Genomic DNA, 26,323 nt, shown 5'->3' with positions numbered 1-26,323 from the left:
AATCACACTCTTTGAAGAATGTTTTACTATCCTAAACACAACCAGCTGAGGTAGATACAATTTAAATCCTCATTAAAAATATTATAGGGCCGGCCCCGTGGCGCACTCAGGAGAGTGCGGCGCTTGGGAGCGCAGCAGCGCTCCTGCCACGGGTTCGGATCCTATATAGGGATGGCCAGTGCGCTCACTGGCTGAGCGCGGTACGCGCGACACCAAGCCAAGGGTTGCGTTCCCCTTACTGGTCACAAAAAAGCCAAAAAAAAAAAAAAAATTATACATACACACACACACACATACACACACAGTGTGCCTATAAATTGTGTGAAAATTCTGATGAAGTTTACACAGTGCAAAGCAATAACCATTCTTGTACCTGTGAGTTAATAAAATAAACACCTTAATAACACTCTAGGGAAGAGGAGATGTCATTCTTATGAAACTCTGAGGAGTCATCTATTTGATATCACGAACCCTTTTTTATTCTTTTGAGCAATGCTGCTGGCAGACATTAATATAATTCCCCAGTGGCTATTTTCAAGCCAACGTTATGACTAAGTTGAAGGAATAGGAAAGTATGTTGAACCTTTTTAATGCAGGATTGACAGCTCAATAAGCCAAGGGCTGGAAAGTAAAAGAATTAAACAAGAAAATATAAAGACTATCCACCAAGAGATTCATGTATGAGTATATCACTAGTTGAAATCAATCTCTGTACTAAATGATTTACTTTGTCCTTTTTCTTCTAATAATAATCTCCTAACAGTTCCTTGCTTTTTGTCCCCTCTAAGATATTGAAGAGAAATCATGGTATGTGTATATTTTTTTAAAAAATGAATGAAAACCTATGGATATGTGTATGAATATTTACACACACACATATATGCTCATATATGGCTAGACAAATAAATCACCCTGTTTTCTTAGATAGAAAAAAGACTTTGATTAAGAATTTAATGAACTCTGTCCTGACCAAAGCTGTTACACAGAGCTTCTCTTTGCTTAATGCAAACAGTGATGATTAAGAAGTACATAAGGTCCTGGGACTGGCCTTATTTAAATAATATTAATTTTTCTGTTAAAGTATGACAAAATTCCCATTGTTGGCAGAAAGCTGCTGTCTTTTCCAGTTTAGACTAGACTTGTGTTACTTCCAATTATTGTTTTTTTTGTCTGTGTGTGTTACTTTGTTCTCCCACATATATATTAAGAGTATAGCACATCCTAGATGTTGGAAAGAAATGAAATCTAAGAAAAAAGGACAACAGTCAAGTATTTTGTCCTGTTCAAGCATGCACATGTTTTATTTAAGTATTCTCCAAAGGTCTATTTTTTCCAGCATAATGCAGATATTATGCTATCCTTTGAAATAAGATACATGAATTTCAAACAAAATTGTCAAAAACAATGACCTTAGTTACTCCATATGGTACACAGAAATAATTACATTTCACTTACAGTACAGATGCACTTAACACAGTCATCAAAAGTCATTCACCACCAACACAGTATATTTTTAAATCACCTAAAACATCAAAAAGTTTTTTTTTCTTTTCCAAACGTCTAAAGAAATTAATAGCTTTGGATAAATGATAAATCAAAAGAGGAGGCAGAATTGTTAACCAAAATAATCTAACTGCATTTTCTTTTATGCAATATTAGGAACATGAAAATAGAACTTCTCATTGGGAATCATAAGACGTAAATATTCCTGATTGTGGTTTCCTTAGTCTACTTAAAAAATTTTTTTTCAGTAAATGCCATCAAAGAAGTTTCACTATGTATTTGCTCTAGAAGCATAAAGTGACATGAGGCAGGTGTTAATATAATTGTTAATATTCACACTGCTGGAAGATTAGTAACTTTTTAAAAGACGTACTAGGAATAAAGCCAGTTCTTCCCAAGAAATAGTTGAGTTAATCTTACTTTCACTCAGCAAATGTTTATAAAGATCTACTGTGTACACAGCACTGTTCTAGAAGCTATTCTAGAAATGGGAAGCAAGAATTTCTGGCTTTACTTGAAAATGGTTGTATTAATTCTTTTTTATGATAAATTGTGATATGCATTTTAAAATCTCTATAGTAGAGGGATAATTATTAACTCTTTCCATGTACAGAAGCTAAGCTTTATTCCTTACAGTGGTGGCTTGGAATGAACAGAAACTTCTCATTGACATAAAACTTTTTTACACTGTCTGCTGATATATTTTAAGGGTGAGAAGGTATAAATACTTTCCACTTAAATATACATAGAGATCAACTTTGCATCATCAAACTCCTATCCTCTTGATGTAGTGGAGAAAATTGCACCTTGCAATATACAGAAACCTTTTTGAGATAAATTTGTGCTGCCTTCCTGAATGGCATAGAAAGCGTTTTCACAGAATATTGCTACATAAAACACTCCAGTTTATCTCTGCATTTCAATTCGCATTAGTTATTCTCAAAATGTATTCAAGATCTAAAGCAAAGTAAATAATACATCAAGTAAGATTTTCAGATCATTGATCCCGTGATATTAGTCCCAGTCAACTCTTTTCATAAAACACATAGAGATATATCCAGTATCTGGGCTTTTCCATAAACAGCAAAGACGTTAGAGATAATTAGTAGATGTCAACTCCCTTTTTTCTAGTTTTTGACAAGGGGATTGATGATAATCTGCTTACAAGATAATTTGTTGGGGAATACAAAAGCAGGAAAGTCATTTGAATTACAGTAAACTTTAGTCCAGTTGACAACGATAAACCGAATAGAAAGGTGCTATAGAAATACAGGAACAGATAATGTACTGTGTCACAGAAATACAGTGAATGGAAGAATATTACTGAAAAACATTTATGGCACAATAGTTTTGGATTAAAAAGTTACCTAAAATCTGGCCACACCAGAAGTTTTTCTATGAATGTGGCTCTTACTGTATCTATAAAGATCTGGAAAGTACAACAAAAAATCCTGATTCCTGATACAACAGTTGTACAATGAATTATTGCAGTTGTAACAGTATCTAGGTGCAAGGTAAAATGATAATTAATGCTGAACTATCTGAACACGTTTGATTTACTAATGAGCATCCCCATGAGAAATACTGCAATTCTAAAAGGAGTTTATTTGCACAGCCCACCATGGAACATGAACAATCAGCTTGTTGTAAGTGCACAGAAATTCCCCCTTTCTACAATTATAGTTTATCATGCCTATTCTGAAGACAACATAAGGAAACTGAGATCACTGCTCCAAAGAATTCTAGCATGCATTATGATGGTTTCCTTCAGTCAATACAAATGTATTGTGTGAGGGTTTTTTTTTATATGTAATAATCTTCATCATAGCCAATGTTCATGGTTTTAACAGGAAAAATTTTATCAAAATGTTTTCCATATTTTTTTTGTTTTGCATTCAACTGGAACATTATGTTCAAAGATTTATTTATTTTATTAAAAAAGAGTTCTGAGCATAAGAAGCATCAATAGGTGGCATTTCATTGTGCTCATTCACAAAGTCAAGGGCCACAGATAATTCCTCTGTATAACAGGTCAAACTCTGTCTAGAAATGCCAATTGGTGGTTTTATTCACATCCTCAAGTTTGGAAGCTTTGTTTTTGTTTCACTACAACTTTCTTGCTTTGCTGTCTTAATCTGCAAAAGGTTTATTATTTCTTCTTTCTTCTACATTGAGATTCTTCTCACAGCCAGGGCTCAAATTCTCTTAGATCGCATTTCAATTGTCTTACAAAGCAGACACTCTGACAATATTTCCTCCTGAGTACTCAGGAGATTCTGGCCTGTCATCTCCTTCCGGTGTGGTTACTGGAGGTGTTGGGATGCTTATTATTGCTGTAGTCACATAAGGTTGTTCACAGTTTAGTTTAACACACTCTTCCATTTTGGCATTTAAACTGGATCGGCTGATGAGAAAAAAATAGATTTAAGAAAGTAGGTTATTTAAAATTTTTTTTTTCATACAACTGAGGAATGCATGTTTTAATGTTTGTAAATAACATTTAAAATTTCTAAGAAAAATCACCATAATTTAAAAATGAAAGACCAAACCTTAGCACATGCTAAGGTTTGCACATTACCATTAAAGAAATTTCTAAAAGTCAGCTCAATTTGGTTCAATAAAGTGTTCTCAAACAAAGTGTATTCCACAAAAATGCAAAAGAGAAAGAAGATCAAGTAAAGATTTGGACAGCCTAAGATGAGCAAAATAAAATAGTTTTCTTTAAGACAGGACTTCTGAGAGATTTGAGAAACCATTATGAAAGGGTCATGCCATGTGTATTTCTCTATTCCTTTGACCACAGTCTTTTTTTAATCATGTCTCTTTGGGTAACATAATGCCTTTAAAGCTCTCAACTTAGTGACAGCCATATGTTAAGAACCCCAAAAAGTTAGCTATTACTACCTAATACTTCAAGGTTCTCCCAAGTGGTATTCTTGCACAAATTTTATACTCTGTGTGGGGAAGGGAAAAGGGGGAAAGCAGCCAGAAGAATATAAACAGGAGCTTTAAACTAAATATTTTATTTTCATAGAAAACAAAATGTTTATGTACTGAGATTTTCTTTCTAAACGCTTCTCCATTTTCTACTTCATTTTATGATGAGTGTAAAACAATGCAGAGGTAAAAATATCTCAAAGACAGAAATATTTCATCTTTCCAAACTTTAATATTTTGGTCCTGGAGACATCTGATTTATGTAAATCAACATAGCCTGAATCCAGAATCTCATCTAGGTTTTCAACAGAGATCGCTGAATGCCAACAAAGAAGTAGGACTGAATTTAAAGACTGTCACTCTAAAAAGTATGCTTTACAATTTGAAAAGCAAAGTAAAATTATTTTGGCAAAAAGTGGTTTTTTAAATAACTTATACAGTTTTTTTTTTTTTTTTTGACCAGTAAGAGGATCACAACCCTCAGCATGGTGTGATCTGCACCACGCTCAGCCAGTGAGTGCACCGGCCATCCCTATATAGGATCCAAATCCGCAGCCTCGGCGCTACCAGCGCTGCACTCTCCCGAGTGAGTCACAGGCCGGCCCATAAATGACTTATATAGTTTAAATGTACTACTTTTTATTACACATATGCTTGTGGTAAAAATAAATAGTAAATAATGAAAAGCAAAGGGAAAATATCACTATAAAGGTTTCATTTAAATTGTCCATAAACTAACCAGAGGTAAACAATGTTAATACTTCACTCATCTTTTTTTGTATCAGGTTGATTTTTGTGTTTGATGTGGCCAAAATGTCTTTATGGTCAAAATTTTGCAGTGATAAAAGAGACCTGTGTAAGCACAGCTTTAATTTTTTTTTTTCCTTTTTGTCTTTTTTACTGACCGGCAATGGGATCACAACCCTCGGTGTTGCGCCCGCACCGTGCTCAGCCAGTGAGCAGGAACCAGTCTCCACATGGGATCCGAACCCTCGGCAGGAGCGCCGCCGCCCTCCCAAGCGGCGCACTCTCCAGTGCGCCACCGGGCCGGCCCCACAGCTTTAATTTTTACTATTACATTGAATATATTGATATATTTTTAGGTGCTGTTGAATAATTCTCAGTCACATTGATGTCAATTTCATTTGTCTGTTAGTAGTGACCATCATTTTAGGCTATTTGAATTTATATTATGGGCTCCTGAGTATAGAGGTCCTTGATCAAATAAGGAAATGTTGTGTTGTTGAAACACATAAAAACACATTTGTGTGTGCCTGACTACCTTTTCTTCTTTCTACTCTTGAATACTGATACAACTGCTACTTTTGACCTTCAATGGATATACCAGTAGGTCCATTTTCCTACTAGTTACAACATCATTTTGTTTTTAAACTGTAGGAGCTGGGATTTAGATGCCAAGAGGTAGCAGCATGACTGCAGGAGATATGCCCTGTGAACCAGCACAGATGTGTGCACACAACACAGACTAATCTCAAGTACCTGTTAGATAGCGGTGATCTTTCCACACATCTGATCTGAATCGTACTGAGTTCTTGCACACTGCCTCGATGGCTTCCTGATACGTTGGTATTTGGGATGCGGAAAGTTTTTTTGTGTCGTCGTGAACAGCAAGTGCTGGTGACTCCTTGTTGTGAAGAGAGAGAGGGACTGTGACTTGAAGGACGATTAACGGTTGCAACTTCCATGCAGCTTTCTTCAAAGACTTGTTCATCCACAAACTCGTGATTCTGTTCCAAATTTGTAAGAAAATGTAAAGAAAGCAGAGAAACACATTTGAAAAAAAATGTTTTTATCAAGGAAATACACAGCTTTATTTTTAAAATTCAAATATACACAGTTACAGTCAGACTGGATCCAATGGGTAGTTAACACCATTTTCATAAAGATTAGACTGTCAAACCCACTTGTTTTTTTGCATTTATGTGGAAATAATCTTCAGTGAGACCTAGAGATTGACTTATGAAGTGATTTAGTGTCTATTTATAGACTAACTTTATCCTGAAATATTATTTATTATCTTAAACATAAAAAACTGGAAGTTATAAGTTGAAGAAAAAAAATCCTTCAAAAATGCATATAGGTAATACACACAGGAATTAGTAAATTCATGTTGATTTCATTTTTTATTTTTGCATGTACCAAGTTCCACTTAACCATCTCTCATCCTAAAATATTAGTCTAACTATTGAAGCAACTCACTGGCTAATAAGAAATATATTGTTTTAGTTACTCATTTTGTCATTTCTTTGCTGAGACAAGCATTTTGAAATAAATGAATTCAACATTTTACTGTTTAAAGTCCAGAGAGTAATATGATCAGATAAGACAAAATTTCATGTTAATATTAAATATTCACAATGCTTTTGAAGGGACACACGGACGAAGGAATCACGCGAGACCCGGGCTAACAGTTCGCCAGAGAAGTTCCGCTTTATTCAAGGACTGCGCATACATTTATAGGGTGCTGTGCTCCGGGGCGGGAGAGAGAGTGGACGGGGCAGTAACTGATTGGACGGGGCTGGGCAGGAGGTGAGCCTTGACCTGTGACTGGCTGAGGTTTGGCGCGGGTGGGCTTGGGTGTTGGCGCCAGCGGGCTTGTTTACTGCGGAGAAGAACCAGGAAGGTCGCCATATTGCCAGGGTGTGTCCCTGTTCAGGCGCCCATGGGGTCCCTACAGCTTTCTTCTCCCACAATGCATATTTCACACACCTAATGCAAATTATAACACATGAGATTCTAATTTATCACATCAGTAATTGGAAGTAAAGTCATTCTGTTATTGGTTACCATATAACCAATTTAAATTGGTAGTAGCTCAATTTAAATTATATTAGCTAGTGTTGTCATTTTTTATTCAATAAAAAACACTAAATGGCAAAATAAGAATAAAAAAGGAAAATAAAAGAAAAGGAAAAGAGGGATAAATACCTTCTATCTTAATGCATTATTTAACTTCCAAAGAATTATATCTTAATAGGCTATAGACCTGTCCATATTTTTGTTTAAAAATGCAGATATAATCATGTGACTACTCTGGCTTTCCTGTTTAAAACCTTAAATGTTTTTTCATTCATCACGAGCTAAAGATCAAAATTGTTCACATGCCTCCAAAGCCTAACATTATCTGGCCACTGCCTGTCTGTCTGCCTCTTCTTGTGCCATGCGACTCTCCTTCTGGCCACCCTCAAGGTCATTCACTTGCTCTTAGGCCATGCTCTCACCTTCTTGAGGTTCTTACATTGCTCGTTAGCCCCTTCCTTTCTTTGCCTAACACCTAGGCATCCTGTAGGATTTAACTCAAACTCCCCAGGAAGCCATGCCTGAGCCTGTCCCCTCGTGGTGCTGCCCTCTCCTCCTCCTCCATGGTGGCCCACTGTTTCTTCCTCTGCTCACTACCCTTCTCCAGTAACATCCATGTTTTGTGTTTTGTTTCATAAATGGAGGCTCAATGGTGGCAGAGGCACACCTGATTTCATGGTGTATCCTGAAGCACATAGTAGGCAAGAAATGAGTATTTGCTGAATGACAATCTAGGTAAATAAATAAATGGATGGGTGATATGTTGGAACTGAAAATATAAATAATGTGTTTCTGGTGAGTGAGTGAGTGAGCTGACCCGATTCAAATATACTGAAAGTTTTGTTCTGCTCTGCGGTCACAGACTGTGATCTCTACTGTCTAGCTAGTTAAGGAACACATGGGTGCCTTTGCTATCAAGGAGATCCGATGGACAGCTTGGAAATGGAGCTGAACAGTTTCACTCCGGAGCCCCCAGGGGCAGACCAGTGACTAAATGTGTCATTTTTCTTATGAGAACAGGTACTTTTTAATCACCTATTTCTATTCATTATACCTGTGAATGAAAAAAAATGCTTATATTCTGTTATTATCTACTTTTTTGTTATTGATATTGATATTCTCTTTATCCAGACAGATGTCAGGAACACATCTGTTATTTTTTTCTGTTTAATCAGCATTTTAAGAATCAGGGGAAAATGATATTTTTTATAGGGCTTGCTATTGGAAGACAACTTTCATTTGCATTTAACTGATACCTTAGACTAGAGTTAAGGTAACCACTAAGGACAAAACATCCTAAATAAGTCTCTAAAATACTTTCCAAGTAGAAATGTCACTCTAGTCTTTCAAAGTAATTTCAAATATTGTGGGGTTTTGTTTGTGTGTTCTTTTAGCATGTTTTCCAGTAAAGCAGTCAATGAAATCCCGCTAGGAAGCATTAAATATGCACAAAAGCAAATGAAATTCTTGTCGGAGTGTAAAGGAAGGCGGTCACGCTGTCTCCTTACCGTGGTTTTTTCCAGGCAGTGAAGCAGGTGGTGGTGCTGGGTTTCAAAGCTGGAGCCGGATTTGCTAACAAAGGCCTGCTCATCCTCTGAGGACTGTTAACAAAGAGAAAACAGAAGAGCTTTCTATTTTATTTGCAAACAACAAGAATCTCGGCTACACATTTTCACAGAGAGATCTGGCCTATTTTCTGAGATTAAATGGCAGACTTTTTTTTTTTTTTAACCAAAAAGGGACAAAGGTGCAGTTGCTTTTAAGTTGGATGATCAGTACTTACATTTTCATCAAACCAGCGGTCTGGTCTTTTAGACAGTCCTCTCTGAATTGAAGATTTAAATCTCTTTTATTTATTCAACTCCTAATTACCTTTGTAAGCCTGGGAGCCATTATCTTTGGATGATAAAATTTAACTTAGTACTTAGAAAATCCTCAAACCTTTATCATGCTCACCTATCTAAAAGCTATTTTGTAAGTAAAGATGATTGAAATCTTAAATATTAAAGGAAAGCTTTGAGGAAGAAGAAAAGTTGCACAAATTGTATTTCATATCCTGTGAACTTCATAACATTGCATGGTGTCCCCTCTTCATTAAGAACTAAAACAAGACATTATGTCACTCCCAATCCCAGCCTGCCACCCAAATGAACTTTAAGGAACATAAATAATTTTGAAGAAAAAAAAAAAAGAATTAGGCACTTGAATTATTGAGCATTTTTTACCTCTCCTATGTTAATATGAGACAGTGCAGAAATATTGCCTGATCATGAATTGGAATCATAATTCACTGGCAGTATTTCTTAGCAGTTTCTAACCTGCTACTGCCAACCGAACTAAATAGGACATCATAAAAAAATGACACTTTTGTTGTTTTGATAGCCATTTTCATAATTACCCACAATAAAATTATATGGGTAAGTAGACCTGAATCAATATTCCACCAAAAAAATTGAACATTAAAAAAGTGAAGAGCTTGATTGTACCTTGTTGGGAAAAAAGAGGAAAATGGTGAGGGCCCCTCAGATGTTCAGGATCTTGCCGAGCATTTGCTGTGAACAGGTTGCATGTGGGTGGAGTTAGTGCGCCTGCGCGGCGCCGTGATTTGGCGGGAGTTTTACTGCCCCGGAGGCCACCACACTGTGGCCTGCTTTCCAACCTAGGGCTTCCAAGGACCTGTTTGCTGGTTACCTAGCTCATAGACTGCTGTGTAAGGGGTCTGGTGACCCAGCCTGGAGTGTGAAGGGTTTGTGAACAGGCTTGAGGGGTCTGAGGGCTCCAGACCCAGCCCTAGCTCGACAATCGGGCCAGTTGGGGCAGGATTACCAGCTGGAAAAAAGAGCCCCACAACTGGCTTGGTCACCTAGCTTTACATACCTGCAGTTGATTACTGAGTAAACCATTCCGTTTGCTTTGCATGTAAGCGTTTGCACTTCCACTTTTGGCTGCCCGGATCCTGGCCAGTCTAGCTTTCTACAGGAGAAAAATGAATGTCCCATTAATACTTATGAATTGTTTTCTTGACACAGTGAATGAACTCCTGTATAATACTAATGTCAGCATACATATTTTTAAAAGTAAGCTGGTTTTTCACATGTGACTATTGAAAATTACCCTCATCCCTTTTTGAGTTCTTTATTTTAGTTAACATTTATCAATGACATCAACTAACTACACTGGAATGGGTGATGCATTTAAGAATTGTAACTAAGTCTTTACAGTAAGATCAAGTTATTTCACTATTGTTTCTCTCAACTGTGTCAACAGAAAAATATCAGTATTACTTTACTTACATTTTCACTTATCCCAAAACTGAGAAACAATGAAAGGAAGACCACTAGCCCAGCAAACCAGCTGCCAACTCCTTTTCATTTAAACTAATGTTCTTTTAAAATTTAGTTAACTAAGTTTCAGGAATCAATTGCCTTTCTTTCTTTAAAGAACCACTATTCAGCTGTGTCTGCATCCTCCAACATAAAATTTTATTTTTGCCATTTATCCTGTTAAATTAACCAGTGTAGACCCCATACTACTAAACAACACGACTTCCAAAAAAAAAAAAAAAAAATCCCTGAATATATTTTCTTTGTCTGCTGGCATAGGTTCACACAACTGTAAGCTCATCAGATGTCTATTTCTCTCTTGAATTTGTTGAAATGAAGAACATCGTCAGCCTATCAAGAGAGATTTATAATATTTATAATTTTTAAAGCAGTTTTTCATATGGAGAATGTCCTTCAATTTAGAGGGTTTAGGGTGGTCACTTAATGTGCAGTTACAATGAGATCATCAAAGTGGAATTGTCACTGAGCAAACTGGCTGTTTAGTCGGATTTCTGGAATTCCATTCTAGTTTATAATTGCCATTGTATATCTGTCTTTAGACTGTTCTGGAATGAGTCTGGTATTCACATCCCAAAGAGCACTATTTTGGTGACCATTCTATTTGAATTGTGTGTATCTGGCAAGTATAAGTAAAAAAAAAAAAAACCCACTGGGATGGCTCAGATAAGTTTCTTGTAAACTTACCTTACAAAGACTTCTTTTCCCTTTCTAAACAACCCAGATAGATACTGTCTTTAGTCTCAAGCCATGGAGTGTTCCTTTTAATACAAATTTTAAAATTATCTTGATTTTTTAAAATTGAAAATGTGTATATATATATATATATATATATAAGAAACAAAAATTATAATACTTTAAAAGTGCATGCAAGCAAGTAAGACTCTCTGACCCTGGAGCCGTCCCCCTCCTATACTTCAGATTCAACCAGTGGTATTATTTCTAGGGAATCCTATCCAAAATTTCCTAAGTATAAAAAAGCAAGCATATCTATTCATACGTATATACACATATATTTTTACTCAGAATATTTTTACTCTCCTGCACTTAGTTGTCTTCATTAACTACATCTTGAAACTCCTTCCATATATACATGGATAGATTTGCCTCATTTTTATGCATGTATAATATTCCACTGTATGAATGAAGCATCATTTACGATTTAGCAGGACAACTACCAACTAATTTTTTCAGCATCTTTTGCTACTACCAAGCAATTCTGCCTGCCTTGAACATCCTGTTGAGCTCATCTGCAAGACAAATTTCTGGAAGCAGAATTATTCCTGGATCAAAGGGTATGTGTGTGTGTGTGCACACACATGTGTTTTGTTTGATGCTTTTTTTCAAGTTTCCCTCCAAAGTTGTACCAAGATGCCCTTTCACCAGCACCATTTGAGATATTTGAAACTCAAAAGAGCATTAAGACATCATCTGGCTTTTCCACCCCTTCTCTCTTTTTCCCTAAATTTTTTCTTACTGTATGCTGATTCTAGGTTAAAATACCTTGTATAAAGATCATATTTATAAGTGATGGTGATAGAGATTGGCTGTTTTGTCCCCTCCAAAACTCATGCCGAAATCTGATCCCCAATGTGGCAGTGTTGGGAGCTGTTTGAGTCACAGGGGCAGATCCCTCATGAATGGATTAATGCTCTCCCTGGGTTGGGGGGTAGCTAGTGAGTTCTCTCTCTAATAGTTCCCACAAGAGCTGGTTGTTAAAAAGATCCTGGAACCTCCCCACCTGCCTCTCTTTCTCTTGCTTCTTCTCACCATGTGATCTGCTTGTATCCGCCGGCTGCCTGCCACTTTCCTTCTTGAGTAGAAGCAGCCTGAGGCCTGTACCAGATGCAGCTGTCCCAGAATCGTAAGCAAATAAACTTCTGTTCTTTATAAATTACCCAATCTGAGGAATTCCGTTATAGCAATACAAAAACGGATTAATATAGGTGGGATAAATAGATAAATTTCATCTTTTGTTGGTAATATAATATTTAGATCACTTAAAGTACTGAGACAATGTTAGAGAATGAAGTTGAAGGTAGAGAACTTTTTACTTCAGAAGCTGTGTGGCAGAGCTAGAATTTCAGGCTAGACTCAATAAAACCATGGCAAGTGATAAGCACATTTGGAAATGACTTAGAATTGACCTAATAATTCAGAAATAAACCTTACATTGGTTTCTAAAAAGGGCTTATTGTTGAAATTTCAGTCCTAAAGTCTCTTTGGTCTCCTAGAACATTAATTGTTTTTTTTTTTTTTGGTTCTCATCTACTCTTTCTACCTCCTCCTCCCTCCCCCACCTCATTTCTCTCTCGCTTTTTTCCTTTCTCCCTTTCTTTTTGCTTTCTCCCTTTCTTTTTGCTTTCTTTGTTCTTCTTTCTTTCTTTTGCAACTACTATATGCATTAATATTGCCTATGTCATATTTACTAGTCTCATCTATGTTATTCTCCAAGTATTTAGCAGCAGCATTGAGAAATACTACTTTTTTCATTAATGAGACATAAACATGAACAAAAAATACTGTCCAGCAAAGGCAAATGAAACCTATTTCTCATAGTAGAAAACCTACATACAGTGGCAATCACTACTGTGGAACTACTTCTTAGCTTCAGAAAAAGCAGTTGTTTTAGAGACAGAACAGCTATTTTTGCTAAGTCATGTACTGTGTTAGGAAAAGATCCTCCCATCTCAATTTCAATCATGACTTTTCTTTCACTTTACTACAATACTATATGAGTTAATTGGTTTAATTGGTCTTGTGGAACACCACACCAAATGTCTGCTGAATGCTAGCCTTTATGACCTGTGATTACATTTCTGGTTCCAGCAGGTAATTGAGGGAAATTATATTACAAAGATATGTTAGAAAATCACTTTACTTCTGACCTGCTCAGTATGACAATCTTGGCAACTTTGGCTGTGCAATTGGGAGGTCAAAAGAAAACCATCCGCTGGTAAGAGAGAATGTATCCCTTCCAGTGCCCACCCGCACCTCTGCAGGGACTTCTTGGCATGGGGAAGTATGAGCGAATACTATGGAAATTAGAGTAAGGTTTCAGTAAATACCTTTGCCTATGTGGAAAGTAGGAGGCTTCCAAAATTTTAATGAAAAAGAAGATTTATATTGTCAGTATACATAAAGCTTTGCAGCCATTTTCAAATTATTTATCTGCCTTAAATACTGATGATGCTTGAGAAAAAATTTCTCATAAGCAAATTTTTCCTATGCATCCAAATTCTCATAACTTCAGTTTTTGCCAAATCCCAAAGTGGGTTCCAAGGCATTCATAAGTGTACTAGGTAAAATCCAAACCAAGCAGAGAAGCCAACAACAGGTTCTGTGGTCAAAAAAAGATTGGGCAATGCTGAGATGTTGAACAGGATTTTTTGCTGTTGGGTTCCTCACAACACATCATATTGTGGATGCTCATGGTGAGGACAACAGGGGGACATAGTGTGCAATTTTCCTTAAACGAATTTGATATGGAACTCTTTTATTGTGGAGCACTCAGAAGCTAGTGTGCCGCGGAACACAATGGTTTTTAGCAAGTAGACTGTTTTTTAATTATAGAAAATGATATTAAGTAAACTTAACAACGTATTTTCTGGAACTGAGTTTGGGAGCCAGTCAGAGAAAGATCTATAAGCCAAACATCAGTGAGAAAGTGATTTTTCTTAAGTGGCCAGCCATCTTCTAAATGAGGGATGAGGTAGATCGAGGAAAGTTATGGAACCATCTTGTTGCCAAATTACAAAATGTTTTCAATAGTTTTGAAAAATAAAGGTATCCTAGGAAGCCTTAAAAGTGAGGTAGAGAAGATTTCTCTCCTTGGTAATCTGAGGCAATTCCTTATTCCTCAAATACAGGCCCACATACTCCCTGTACCATGTATTCTGAAAATTCTACTTACAGTTATTTCTTACAAGTAAGGCTTAATAAAATGCCTCAGGTGGAGATGGCATATTAAGCTCTATCAACTTTAAAATTTTCTGAAGTTATTTGGAATTTTTCCATTTGCTAAAGAAAATAGATGCCCTAAAAATAAGACAAGTTAATGTCAAACAATAATAGAGAGAGAGGGGGGAAGGAAGTTGGTGGCAGAGAGTGGAATATTTCCAGCCCTAGAGCTTGGTTATTCTTGGAGAAGGCAGGGTTGGGCAGAAACAGTGCTGGGATTTGGGTCAGTGGAAGGGGCTGAGCAATAGGAAGACAATAAGAGGACTCTAAGAGGGAAGAAGTGAGAACTGAAAGAGGATGTAGGCGGGAATCAGACAAAATCATGCTTGGGAGGACTTGGAAACTGGGTAATTTTGTTCTTATTAGTGGATAATCTAAGAGATCATTCTCAGGTGCTAGCAAGAAGTTACTTCTTGGCTTTGCATTATTCTAAGATGCTGTAAACATTCCTTTGATTTGGACATTGCTGAATGTATTATGCAGTGGTTCTCAAAATGTCCCCGGACCAGCATTATCAGCATCACCTGGGAACTTGTTAGAGACGCAAATTTTCAGGCTTTAACCCAAACCACAGAATCAGATGCTTTGGAGGTGGGGCTCAACAAGCTATTTTTTTAAACAAGCTTTCCAGATGATTCTAACAAATCTAAAGTTTGAGAACCACCCTAGGACGGTGTGATAAACCATAGACTGAATATTGGTAACATCTTTCTGTGTCAATATCAAAATCTTCATGTGAAAAGTAAAAAAAATTGCTTACACTGTACATTGGTTTATTAATTCTAAACTTCTCACTGTGTTTAGAATTACCTACAGGAAAATCCTAAAAGATTCATAGTTCAAATAATGCCAGAACTTTCTCCTCTTGAGCTTTAATCAATAGCTGTGTGAGCATGTGCAGGTCATCTATATTATGGAAATAATACACCTCCTTGCAAGTTGATTGTGAATGTTATAAATAACAGATACAAAGCACCTGAGACATTCTAGAAACTCTGGAGAGGATTGTTGTTGTTGCTATTAGTATTATTAAATTATAACTATAATTACTAGTATTATATGATAATTACTCACAGGTTAGCCTTGTGAGTGTGCAGATGATTAGGTGGTGAGATTCACATTTTAAAACAGAGTTGGCTCCTGCTTCAAAATATCAACCTTGCCACCTGTCATTGCATCAATTTAGGTTTATTTTGGCAACTACGTTCTACTCAATAAATATTTATTGAATAACTGAGAGAATAAATAAATCTATTAAGGGGATGGCTGGTTAGCTCAGTTGGTTAGAGCGTGGTGCTGATGACACTACGGTGCAAGGTTCGATCCTCATACTGGCCAGATACCAATAAACAAACAAACAAACAAATGAATAAATAAATCTATTAAAATACAACCACAGTGGTGAGAATGGGGGAGAGGTGTCACAGTTTAGGCTTATATTCACCCTCATGTGAGTGTTTAGTTAAGACTTCACCAAGGATTGATAGAAGTGAGGTAAAGGATATATTTCCTTTAAAGAGCAGGTGTGGATAGCAAAAGCAGAAAAAGTACCTGCTGCGGGGAGAGCCTAGAAGAAGGAACCCATCCCTGACAATGATGTTGGGAATTTCCTCCAATGTATCTCATGTATGGATGTTACATGCTTTTGCTTGAGCTTGGAGTTGAGAATTGGACTAAACACCAAAAAAGTCTGGTCTAAAAAACCATTTTGTAATATTACTTTTATCAGTCAGCTTGACTGATGTTTTTACTGAATGGACTGCTTACTTGAATGAATTAGCTGGTTATTTTTGCATAACTTCAACATTTGGCAAATCATGCAGTCTCTGAAAATCTAAACTATCTTAGCTTAATGGGTATATGTTCTGCTTTAAAAAAAAATCTCCTGGGAATAAAAGTAGAAAATATTTCTTGGTAAATTACTTAGTTCCATATCTACTGTTCTTTCTTAGATGCTTATGTTCAGTTTACTGGTCACAGAATATTTTACTGGACATATTATATTATTTTATTTTATTGGGCTTTATTCAGTCAATTCTTTTAGTAATATGCATAATTCATTTTGTTATGGCAGAACTTAGAATATTGCAGATATTTTGAAGATATCAAAAACATTCGTAAAACATACTTTTCAATTAGTATACTTTTATAACATCACATTTATTTATTTTTGCTTTCTAAATTTATCTAGGCCAAAACACTTCTGCTGTGGTCTGAATATTCCCCCAAGCTCATGTTGGAACTTACTTTCCAGTGTGGTACATGAAAGGTGGGTCCTTTAAGACGTGATTGAATTGTGAGAACCATGGTCTCATGAGTGGATTAATGGTTAATGGTTTAATGAAAACAGAAAACAGACTAACACAGCTTCTAAAATACTTTAAGATTTTCTTTATTGAGTTGCTTAGTGCAGGTGATAAACTTTGAAAACATATAGATATTTTGGAGATTGGTTTTTTTGAAAAATTAAATTTGTGCTTTCTGCAGTTTTCATGTAAGTAGCTCTTATATTAAAGAAGGGATTTCCAGAATGGAGATGGATGGGTGGTAAGGAGTTAAGTTTTTGTAGGATTTCTGTTATTTTAGACAATGTGCAGGTATGCCCAGTAGAGGGATCGTAGTGTGTGGGCAGAGCCACGGTGTGGTGCTTGAAGGTCCCTGGTGGAGGGGCCAGTTGTGGCTGAAATCTCTCCATCTCTGTTTGCCAAAGGTGTGCCTTGCATGAGACTAGGGCGGCCCAAGGGTGCCTTTTCCTAATCCCCCCTATTCACTGGATTATCTGTTCTCTATATTCGTGTTAATGCATGATCTATTACTCTTCTCTGTAATAATTAGTTAAAGGGTAGGTATTTGTCCAAAAATAGGGGCTTTCATAAAGCAAGCAACTAGGAAGATAAAAGAATGTTTCTTTGCTAAAGGAAGAGGATCTCCAACAGTGGATATGAACAAGTTCTTAGGACAATATACTGTGTGACCGTACAGATTAACTTAACTCTCTAAGGAGATACTTTATGTGACTTTATACTTCACGAAAGAGGTTGACATTGTTCAAAAGCATATTTAAACTCCTGTTCTGGCATTACCTACAAAGCCAGTAACAAACTGCACCAAAATCTGTCATGAGACTTTATAGTTATACCACATTACCCAGATTGTGCATCCACTTTAGTCATGGTTATAAATCGATTTTGGATATTTAAAAAAATAATAAATTTATCCTTAAAGGGCAGACATAATGATCATGAAGAATACTGGAAACACAGCATCGTAAGCCCTGAGGAAACTACAAACGAGAAGTCCAAGATTATTTCTAAGCAGCAAGGGCCCTGTCTTTCAAGGTGACTTTGACAAAGAATGGGGAAGAGAAGTGTGCTAACAATCAGTTTTTTTGAGTTTTTTGGAGATACAGTATCATAGTGTTTAGTGTTTGAACCTGGGAGCCAGACTGACTCGCATTGAATGGTGGCTCTCCAACTTATTAAGTATGTGACCTTAGAATTGCTCTATTTCTGGGTACTTTAGGATTCCCATCTATAAAATGGGGATAATAATGGTAACTAACTTGCAGAGTTGTTGTGAAGATTATATGAGTTATTTTTTGAAAAACATTAGACCAATGCTTGGCATATAGTAAACCATCAGTAAACATTAAATTGTGTTTATATTGTGATGTGTTTATATAGATATATATGCATTTGCATATAATCTTCATCTTACTGTTTCCACCATTTTACATATGAATATGCCCTATGTTTATTCTTAGAATAATTAATTAACTGGTGTGAAGTTCAGAGAAACAGCAAACTGCTGGGCCAGCAATAAAACTTAGCTAGGAATGATTACATTTCTCCTAATTCCTGTGTCAACTATTTAAAATATCTGAGACACATTTTGTTGTCCTTTAATAATTTTCATCTACTGGAATCAGCTTGACTACTGAAGAACAGAAACTAAATGAATCAGATTTAGAAATATGATTTTAATAAAATTTGCCAAGAATTTGTCTTTTCATTTTATTGCTGTCCTTAGTGCCGTTCATCAAATATTTCTTACTTTCTGTCTCTGGCTTGTAGTAGGATTGCATTCCCCTGCCCATTTTGAAGTTAGATATGGCTATATGACTTTCTTTGCTAATGCAATAGAGATGGAAATGACTCAGGCCACTTCCAGGAAGCAGCGTGTGATGCTTCATGTCCTTTACCCCTGCTTAAATAATTGCACAAGTACATTGTCAAGATGAAGCTTCCATATCTGGATCAGTAATGGACCTGTGGCATGATTGAAAAATATTCCTTGTTGTTTCAAGCCACTGACAGGTTGAGTTCCTTTATAGTGTAGAATAATCTATCTGGTCTTGACTAATGCGACTACTGAACAAATCCAGAACACTGAATAGCCAGTAAGGGATTTTAAAGCTCACTATTAAAAGTTGGGGGCACTAAATCATGGTTGCACAAAGCTGAATACATACCTTTTGTGCCCTTCGTTTGTCTGCTCGTTGGTTTTGGTGGTAGATTCGACTGAAGTTGGATACAATCACTGGAACAGGTAGAGCAATGACCAAGACCCCACTCAGCGAACAGATGGACCCAAAAATCTTTCCTGCTATGGTTTTGGGTACCATGTCACCATACCTGGGTTAGAGAAAAAAATACATTGTTGTAAGTTACAGAGAGACTTTTCTACCTGTTGCAAGTATTTTTTTTTTTGCTTGAAGTTAAATAAATCTACGGATATATCTATTTCTGCTTCATGACTACAATATACATGGTTTCAGACTTTTGTAAGCCAGAAACATCTGAACATAAAAGGAGCACCTAAATATAAAAGTTATCTTTCGACCTTGTGAAACATGATTCTAACATTTAGAAATAACTTTGGAAAATATTTTAAGCCAGATGATGTAATGATAGCTCTTCAATTTGTCCTTTATGTAATAGTGCACAGTTCTTTACATTTATTTAACAGTCAATATTTCTATACTGAAATTTATAGTCTAGATAACACACTTTTCCACTTAATTTTTTTCAACATTGGATTGGTTATGAAATTTAAGTAGAAAAAGCAGTACATCATATTCCTTTCATCAGTATAGTCACCTAAAAAATGTTTCAAGGTCCCCATTAACCTTCGCTTGTGAAATCCAATGGTCATTTCTCCATGATAATCTGACTCAGTCTCCCATTTATATCTGATTAGTTGACTGTTCTCTCCTTGAAACACTTTTTGTTCTTGGCTTTAGTATTAGAAATTTCCCTTAGTCGTCCTTCTACCTCATTGGTTGCTGATCTCCTTCATCTTTTCTGGCTCCTTTCCCCTGCTCCGATTTCAAATTCACAGCTCAGTCTTGAGTCCTCTTGTCTTCTCTACATAATCCCTCTTCCAATGTGATTTCAACCAGTCCCATAGCTTAAAACTATCTATATGCAGCCAATACCTAACGTACAGTGAGAGCCCTGATGTCTCTCCTGAAAGTAAGACTCATATCTTCAGTGGTTTAGTCTGATTATTTCTACCCCTGGATGCCTAAGAGCCAATTAAAACTTAAATTAGCCAAAATGGAGCACTTAGTTTCCTAGCTTCCTCGATCCCCCTAAATCTGTTCCTCCCACAGCGTGCCATCTATAATTAAATGCAATCACAAACCACCCTGTTGCTCATACCAAAACTGAAAGAGCAAGTCCCCAAGCCCCAATATCCACATACCATCTTTCAGCTAGTCTTGTTGTCTCTGAGCAAGGCAAATTATTTCCCACTTGGGTCTCTTTATTCAACTTCCATCTTACCACAATAAACCAAGCCACTATCATTTCTTGCCAGAGCCATGGATGTAGCTTCTTACCCAAACTCTCTTTTCCATCTACCACTCTACCATTTGTGCCAACGTAGCAGCCAGAGTTGTGGTTTTAAAAATGGTTATTAGACCATTGCTACTTTGCTGAAACCCTTTAATAGACTTGAAGCTAAAATAAATCTGAACTCCTTACTGTTGTCTCCAAGGACCGACATCAATTAGTTCCTGCCTATATTTCACACCACATTCCCCCAAGTTCACCGTTCTCCGGTCACGTTGGCCATCTGGCTTTCTGTTGCATGTGCAGTATCCAGATCACCATTACTCAGGTTGCCACTTAAACTTCTTCATCCTAGAAGCTATTTTTTAGCCATTGTATCCACAGGAGTCTTATTCTCTCCCTTAATCATTCTCTGTAACATTTTTCCATTTGATTACCTTCAGAGTACTTATGAACATGAAAGATTTATTTATTAATTTATTTTTGACTCTTCATCCATCCTTCTGACATTAGAATATACACTTGATAAGGCAGGAGCTGTTCTACTTTGCGTCTCAGTGGCATAAAGCAGGCTCTTATTACATATTAGTTGAATGAATACATTTTCTCTTCTTTACTGATACAGAGTTTGTCTAAGGGTTCATTCCTGGGGAAGGGGTCTTTCGATCATAGAAAGAAGTTACCTGACTGTGTCTGTAGAGCTCCAACTACTCCCTGCTCACTTCAGGCCTCTGGTGTGGTCCTTAGAAACAGGGCTCAGAGAAACTCAGGTATTGAGTCCACACTCAAGGGGTTTAAGAGAACTGGGAGATACACTATATCTTGAGGGGTGGACTAGGAAATTATCACTCTGATTAACTTTGTTCTTGTGGGAGAACATTTGTGCGTCACTGCACATATGAAAGCTGGAGAGGAATTGGTGGAGGGAAGGCTGGTGCAAGTGCAAAGGCGATACTGACTAGCACCACATTTGGTGACCCCATTTGGGGCTCTGGTCCTCTGCTTGGAAGGCCCCATTACTCATTCTTCTTGGTACTTGTGGGTGATCAACAGTTAGCTAATTCACTGTAACTAAACTTCCCACAAGATTGTGGCATCAGAATGACAGTATTCATTTATAGTAAAAAAAAAAAAATAGTAATAACCCAAGAACTGGATGCTGTGTCCATATGAAATGGGATATCTTTCTGTAGTCCATCTGGGAAGCTAAATCATAATCTAATGATTATGTTAGTGAAGAAACAGTCAAAGTTAAAGGAACTTAGAAGATGAGCAAAAAAGGCTCGAGGACATTCTTACTACAGAGATATATCAGTGGGACTGGAAGGTCAACTCCTTTTTATATAATGCTGTGCACACGAGCCAATTTCTGTATCTGCTACAGTTCACGTTGAGTGCCTGGCCATATTTTATAAACATCTTTTTTCCCTTTGCAATGATCATGCTGTAGGCACCATGGAAAGCTAAAACACGCACATGTACACACACATGCACACAGCTTTGAAAAATGGGATTTGATTTTAAAGCCTACTGATTATGGTCTAGAAAATATTTCTCAGAAGAGAAAGTAAATAAAACTCAATTATTTGTTATGGCCAGAAAAGGCAAGCATTGACTCCACATAATTAAAAATATAAATATATGAAATAAAAGAACTAAACGAATCCATCACATAGTTTCTCCTGCCTCTCTCTGAGAGATTTTTAAAAATTAGTACTTATTAACTACGTTTTATATTCTAGGCTCACTATGTCATAGGCAAGCCCAGCATACTTGTCATTATTTGATAAATCGCAGAAAAGTAAAGAGATGGACCAGGCAGCAAATTCACAGTCTAGAAGAATCCATAAGGGAAAAGAGATGGCAGATCTGACGGTTTAATGTCATAAAGCTATGCTAATCTGCATCAAATAAAAGGTAATATTTATTATTTACCTCCACTATATTTGTTTTGTAATCCAAAATCCCTTCACAATTAGAAAGCGTAGGTGAGCATTTGCGATGACTGGGCAGGACTGCAGAGATCGTGGTGGGAAGAGCAGGGAGGAATGAAGTGTCCATTGGTGGGTGCATCTTCTCTCACGTTTTTACCTTCAGGTAGAGAGACAGAGCTTTCCCATGTTATGGCCAACTAGGGTGGTCCCCAGGGCTCTGCTGTTGTGCGGTAGGGCAGAGGGAGGTGGTGAAAGAAGCAGAACAGGCAGGGGTGCTGCGATAGCACAGGTTGTCTGTGATTATTCCTGGGAGGGCAGCCCAAGCCCATGGCTGATTCCCAAGGAGCTCCAGCTGCCTCCTTCCGCACACGCCTTGGTATTCTATAGGTTACCCTTTCTGTTCCTCTCCCTGCTCTCCCGACTGTTTACGGTTAGACTGCTGTTGATATTTACTATATTTTGAGCATATGTCAGTAGTTTGAATATGTTGGAGAATACTAAAAAAATACATAAATAGTACGATTTATGTCTGTTCTTATATTTATCCATTTTGTTTCTCTTCTCATTTAAGAATGACCTGGAAAAATGGAAATGGATAATTTTTGTCTGCAAACTTGTAATTGGACATAGGACCTACTGGGGATAGGAAATCTCTTTCTGAGGAAACCAGCTGCTTTCCTTTGTTTAACAAAAGATCTTTTAACTAGTATTCAAACTCATAGCAAGAAGCAAAATAGCATTGTGCACCTCAGGAATTATATCTTTCTGAAACTCAGTGGAGGAAAGGCTTAGAATTGAAAGCTTTTTAATGAGATGTGACACTTATTGTGGCTGGATGATCATTTAAAATTTAAAGGCTCCTAAAATACTGCCATCTTTTAATGATTATTTCTATCCTAGGCAATTTGGTTACCTTTTGGTACTTTATTCTTCATATTCAATATAAAAACACATCTCATTTTTTCCTGACTTCTTAAATTTATGCTGAGTCCAATAGTATTATATATTCTATTCTTTCTGTTTTTCTTCAGAATTTTATATTATGTCTCCAATATTCAAAAATCCATTCCCCAAAAGGAATTATGCTAAAACATTGCATAGATCTGGTGTTCGTTTTCTTACACACCTTTTTTCCCTCTATTTAATAAAATTGATTAAAAGACTACAAGAAGCCTCTAAGGTAAAATAACATAACTATTGAATTCTAAAAAAAAAAAAAAAAAAATCAAAGAAAACAGGGGAGAAGATGCCGTAATATGAAAGCATAAGTACAATTTTTCTTTTTTTTTTGTTTTACCTAATGCAGTGACTTGAACTTTGTTAATTGAAAGGAAGCTTTTCCCCGTACTCCTTCTACTTTCCACATTCTCCTTTTAAGCTCTCCCTCTTCCTCCTACATCCACCCTGTTAGCAGAACCATCTGTTTCCTTCTCCTCCTTTTTTACCCTGGGCATCTATCTTCCAGAACTTTCCTCCTGACATCAGTTATAAAGATACAATATTGAGATGTCTTCTGCATAAAAATGTTAATTTTAAATTTGCAAATACTGCCCTAAAATACTTAGCTGAAATTACATCTTTTGCCATATGTTAAAGATCATATTGGGTGGAAGACCAATTCCTCAGAAGAGATTTAAGTTTTGTTTATTGAAAATTTTAATCTCAAATGTTAGCCAAAACTTTCATGCAAAGTTCTTGAATTCTTTCATGAACTCTACGAACCGAATGCCAAGAAGTGGTTAAATCTAGTTAGTTCAAGCAAATAACTTGAATGAATCTATCTCTATCTGTTTATCTATCTCTTCATCCATCCATCCATCTTCCCAATTTATATAGTAATATTGAAATAGGTTGGAAAGTGTGCATAATTTTAAACATAATACATCATTGACTAAATTTTACTAATATCTACTTAATCTTTTCTTTATAAATCATATGGCTAGAGAATGGCTGTCTAGAGGTTTCAAATGGAGAAATATTCCCTTGAATTTTCTTACTCAGTCATTGGATACAATAGTGTTAGCTTCCTGGTCCTATTCATATAGTTTCTATTTTTTCTTCTCTTTTTATTTTAAGAGTATAAATGTCGGTTCACTTGATAAAGGAGAACTGTCATATAAGGCACATCTCCCCAGCTAATGCATGACTTTCCATCTGTGAAACTATTCCCCATGGATATTAAGAGAGAAAACAAAAATCATGTAATTTATAAACAATCATAAAATAGAAAAGATCCTCATATAATAGTAAGAAAATGCTGATTTTAAAATAAACCTCAATGCATACTGCAACTCAGTCTCTCATGCTCGTTTCTTCTTTTTTACAATGAAAAGTTGTAAATTGCTAGGGATGAGGAATAGAATGAGGGATACTGTGCAGGTGCACAGAAGTCCGGGAGCATCCTGTCTTTTGTAGAGGGCAGGTGCTGGTTCAACAAATACTGTATTTCAACTACAACAATTAAAATAAGAACAACTTCATATGGACGTGAATCAGTATTTGAGAGTGTAAGTATTTGAAAGATAGATATCCTTTAAAAAGTTAGATGAAAGTAAGTGATTTGCATAATACCCTGGTGAAAGCCATTAGCTACTTATGTGTGTGTATGTACTTTAATTATTGATTTTGTGTTTGAATTTTTCTCCTTGACCTGACTAGCCTGAGAGGTCTAAGAAACAATTTCTTTTTACCTGGAAGCTGGATCACTTCTTAACCAATAATGCTACCCCTTAGGGTCTCAGCAGCTATGTTATTCATGGATTTTCTGCCATCAGCTTGGTATTTTAGAAGGATCACAGTTTGATGGATAATTTTTATAGTAGTTGCAATGTTTGCAAATAGCAAACTACTTCTCTCTCTCTCTCTTTTTTAGTGTTGCTAACACCTGCTTGTGTGGTACAGAACTTGTTTGCCAGAGGGGCCCTGATATTACTTCGACAATAGACAGATTTCTCTGTGACATTTTAAAATAAGCGTTTGCCTAAAAAGCTGCCTTGATTTTGTTTCTGCCTCTGTTGTCTGCAGGATCAATCACTATACTATCTTTGCTCCGTTGAAAAGCATGAGAATGTTTTTTGGATTACTTCACATATATACTTACCTAAAATATTCTGTATTATCTCCTGCATCAGCCACATAAGGAGCTACCATTCTTTTAATAGTATATTTAAAAACAAAAACAAAAATAAAAACAAAACCCCAAAACAAACAAACAAAAAAAACCCTTTTCACACTGTTTGCAACATTAATAATCTTACTTAAGATCTAGAAATTAAAGGAGAAGCCAGAGGATTCCTCACCCTAATTAGAGATTTTTAGCTGGGATTCCATAGACTCTCAAGGAATGTCTGGATAAAATTCAAGTGGGTCAGGAAACTCCATCATGCCGTGTGTTTGCATATGCATTTTCCTGAAAAGAGTTCTCACAGTTTTTATTAAATTCTTAAAAGTGTTATGACCCAAATAATGTTTAAAACTTCTGATTTTAATACTTAGGGGATTATCAATGCCATATATTGTCCATGTGAAGAGTCTGAACTCACACTGCACCAAGGAAATGCAGTAAAAAGATCAGCATTATTTTACAACTGCAGAAACACGAAATGCCCACTAGGGGGCATAAAAACCTAAACGAAAGTTTGGAAACAAACCAGGTCTTTTCTGATTTTCATAAGCTGAGAACGAGAGAAGTATTTCCAGTAAATTGCCTGTACTGATGCCTTATCTTTGCCTACACACATTCAATATTTAGGATATATTTTGGGCATCTTATTCCTCTGGAAATAGTTGAACGGGAGAAAATCCCACCAGTTTCATAGATTATCTATTTTCAAAGTGTTTCCAAAAAGATGCAAAACAATTCTGACAGCATTTTGTGTTTCTTTTAGGAGAATAATTTTCTGTAATGTGAGATATCACTAAAGCATAATTTTAAACAAGAAGCCCTAAAGCAGGACCCTTAGTGTGAAAATTAGGGGAAATTAAAGGATTAGGTTTGTATACAGAAAGGGGGAAAATCAAGCAAAGTACTAAG

The 26,323-nt window shown here is 36.4% G+C and overlaps 1 protein-coding gene across 1 annotated transcript; it reads right to left on the bottom strand.

Moving 5' to 3' along the window:
* Positions 1-1,272: 1,272 nt before the first annotated feature.
* LOC103586164 (potassium voltage-gated channel subfamily D member 2-like) lies at positions 1,273-25,639 on the bottom strand. The gene is made up of 6 exons (XM_008567338.1): positions 25,590-25,639; positions 19,033-19,195; positions 10,138-10,233; positions 8,769-8,861; positions 5,941-6,188; positions 1,273-3,907 (listed from the first exon to the last, which is right to left on the bottom strand). The coding sequence occupies exons 2-6, from the start codon at positions 19,183-19,185 to the stop codon at positions 3,730-3,732; spliced, it is 768 nt and encodes a 255-aa protein (XP_008565560.1). The 5' UTR covers positions 19,186-19,195; positions 25,590-25,639; the 3' UTR covers positions 1,273-3,729.
* Positions 25,640-26,323: the final 684 nt, after the last annotated feature.

Source organism: Galeopterus variegatus, unplaced genomic scaffold (assembly GCF_000696425.1).
Source record: "Galeopterus variegatus unplaced genomic scaffold, G_variegatus-3.0.2 Scaffold311, whole genome shotgun sequence".
In the NCBI taxonomy this organism is placed as follows: Eukaryota; Metazoa; Chordata; class Mammalia; order Dermoptera; family Cynocephalidae; genus Galeopterus; species Galeopterus variegatus.
The sequence above is the reverse complement of the archived record's forward strand: the minus strand, read 5'-3'. Positions and strand labels throughout refer to the sequence as shown.

Coding starts and splice junctions, on each gene's coding strand:
- LOC103586164 (XM_008567338.1), bottom strand. CDS start 19,185: ATGGTACCCAAAACCATAGCAGGAAAGATTTTTGGGTCCATCTGTTCG. Junction 10,234..19,032: donor ACAAACGAAGGGCACAAAAG/GTATGTATTCAG, acceptor TTTCTCCTGTAG/AAAGCTAGACTGGCCAGGAT. Junction 8,862..10,137: donor TACTCAGTAATCAACTGCAG/GTATGTAAAGCT, acceptor CTTTGTTAACAG/TCCTCAGAGGATGAGCAGGC.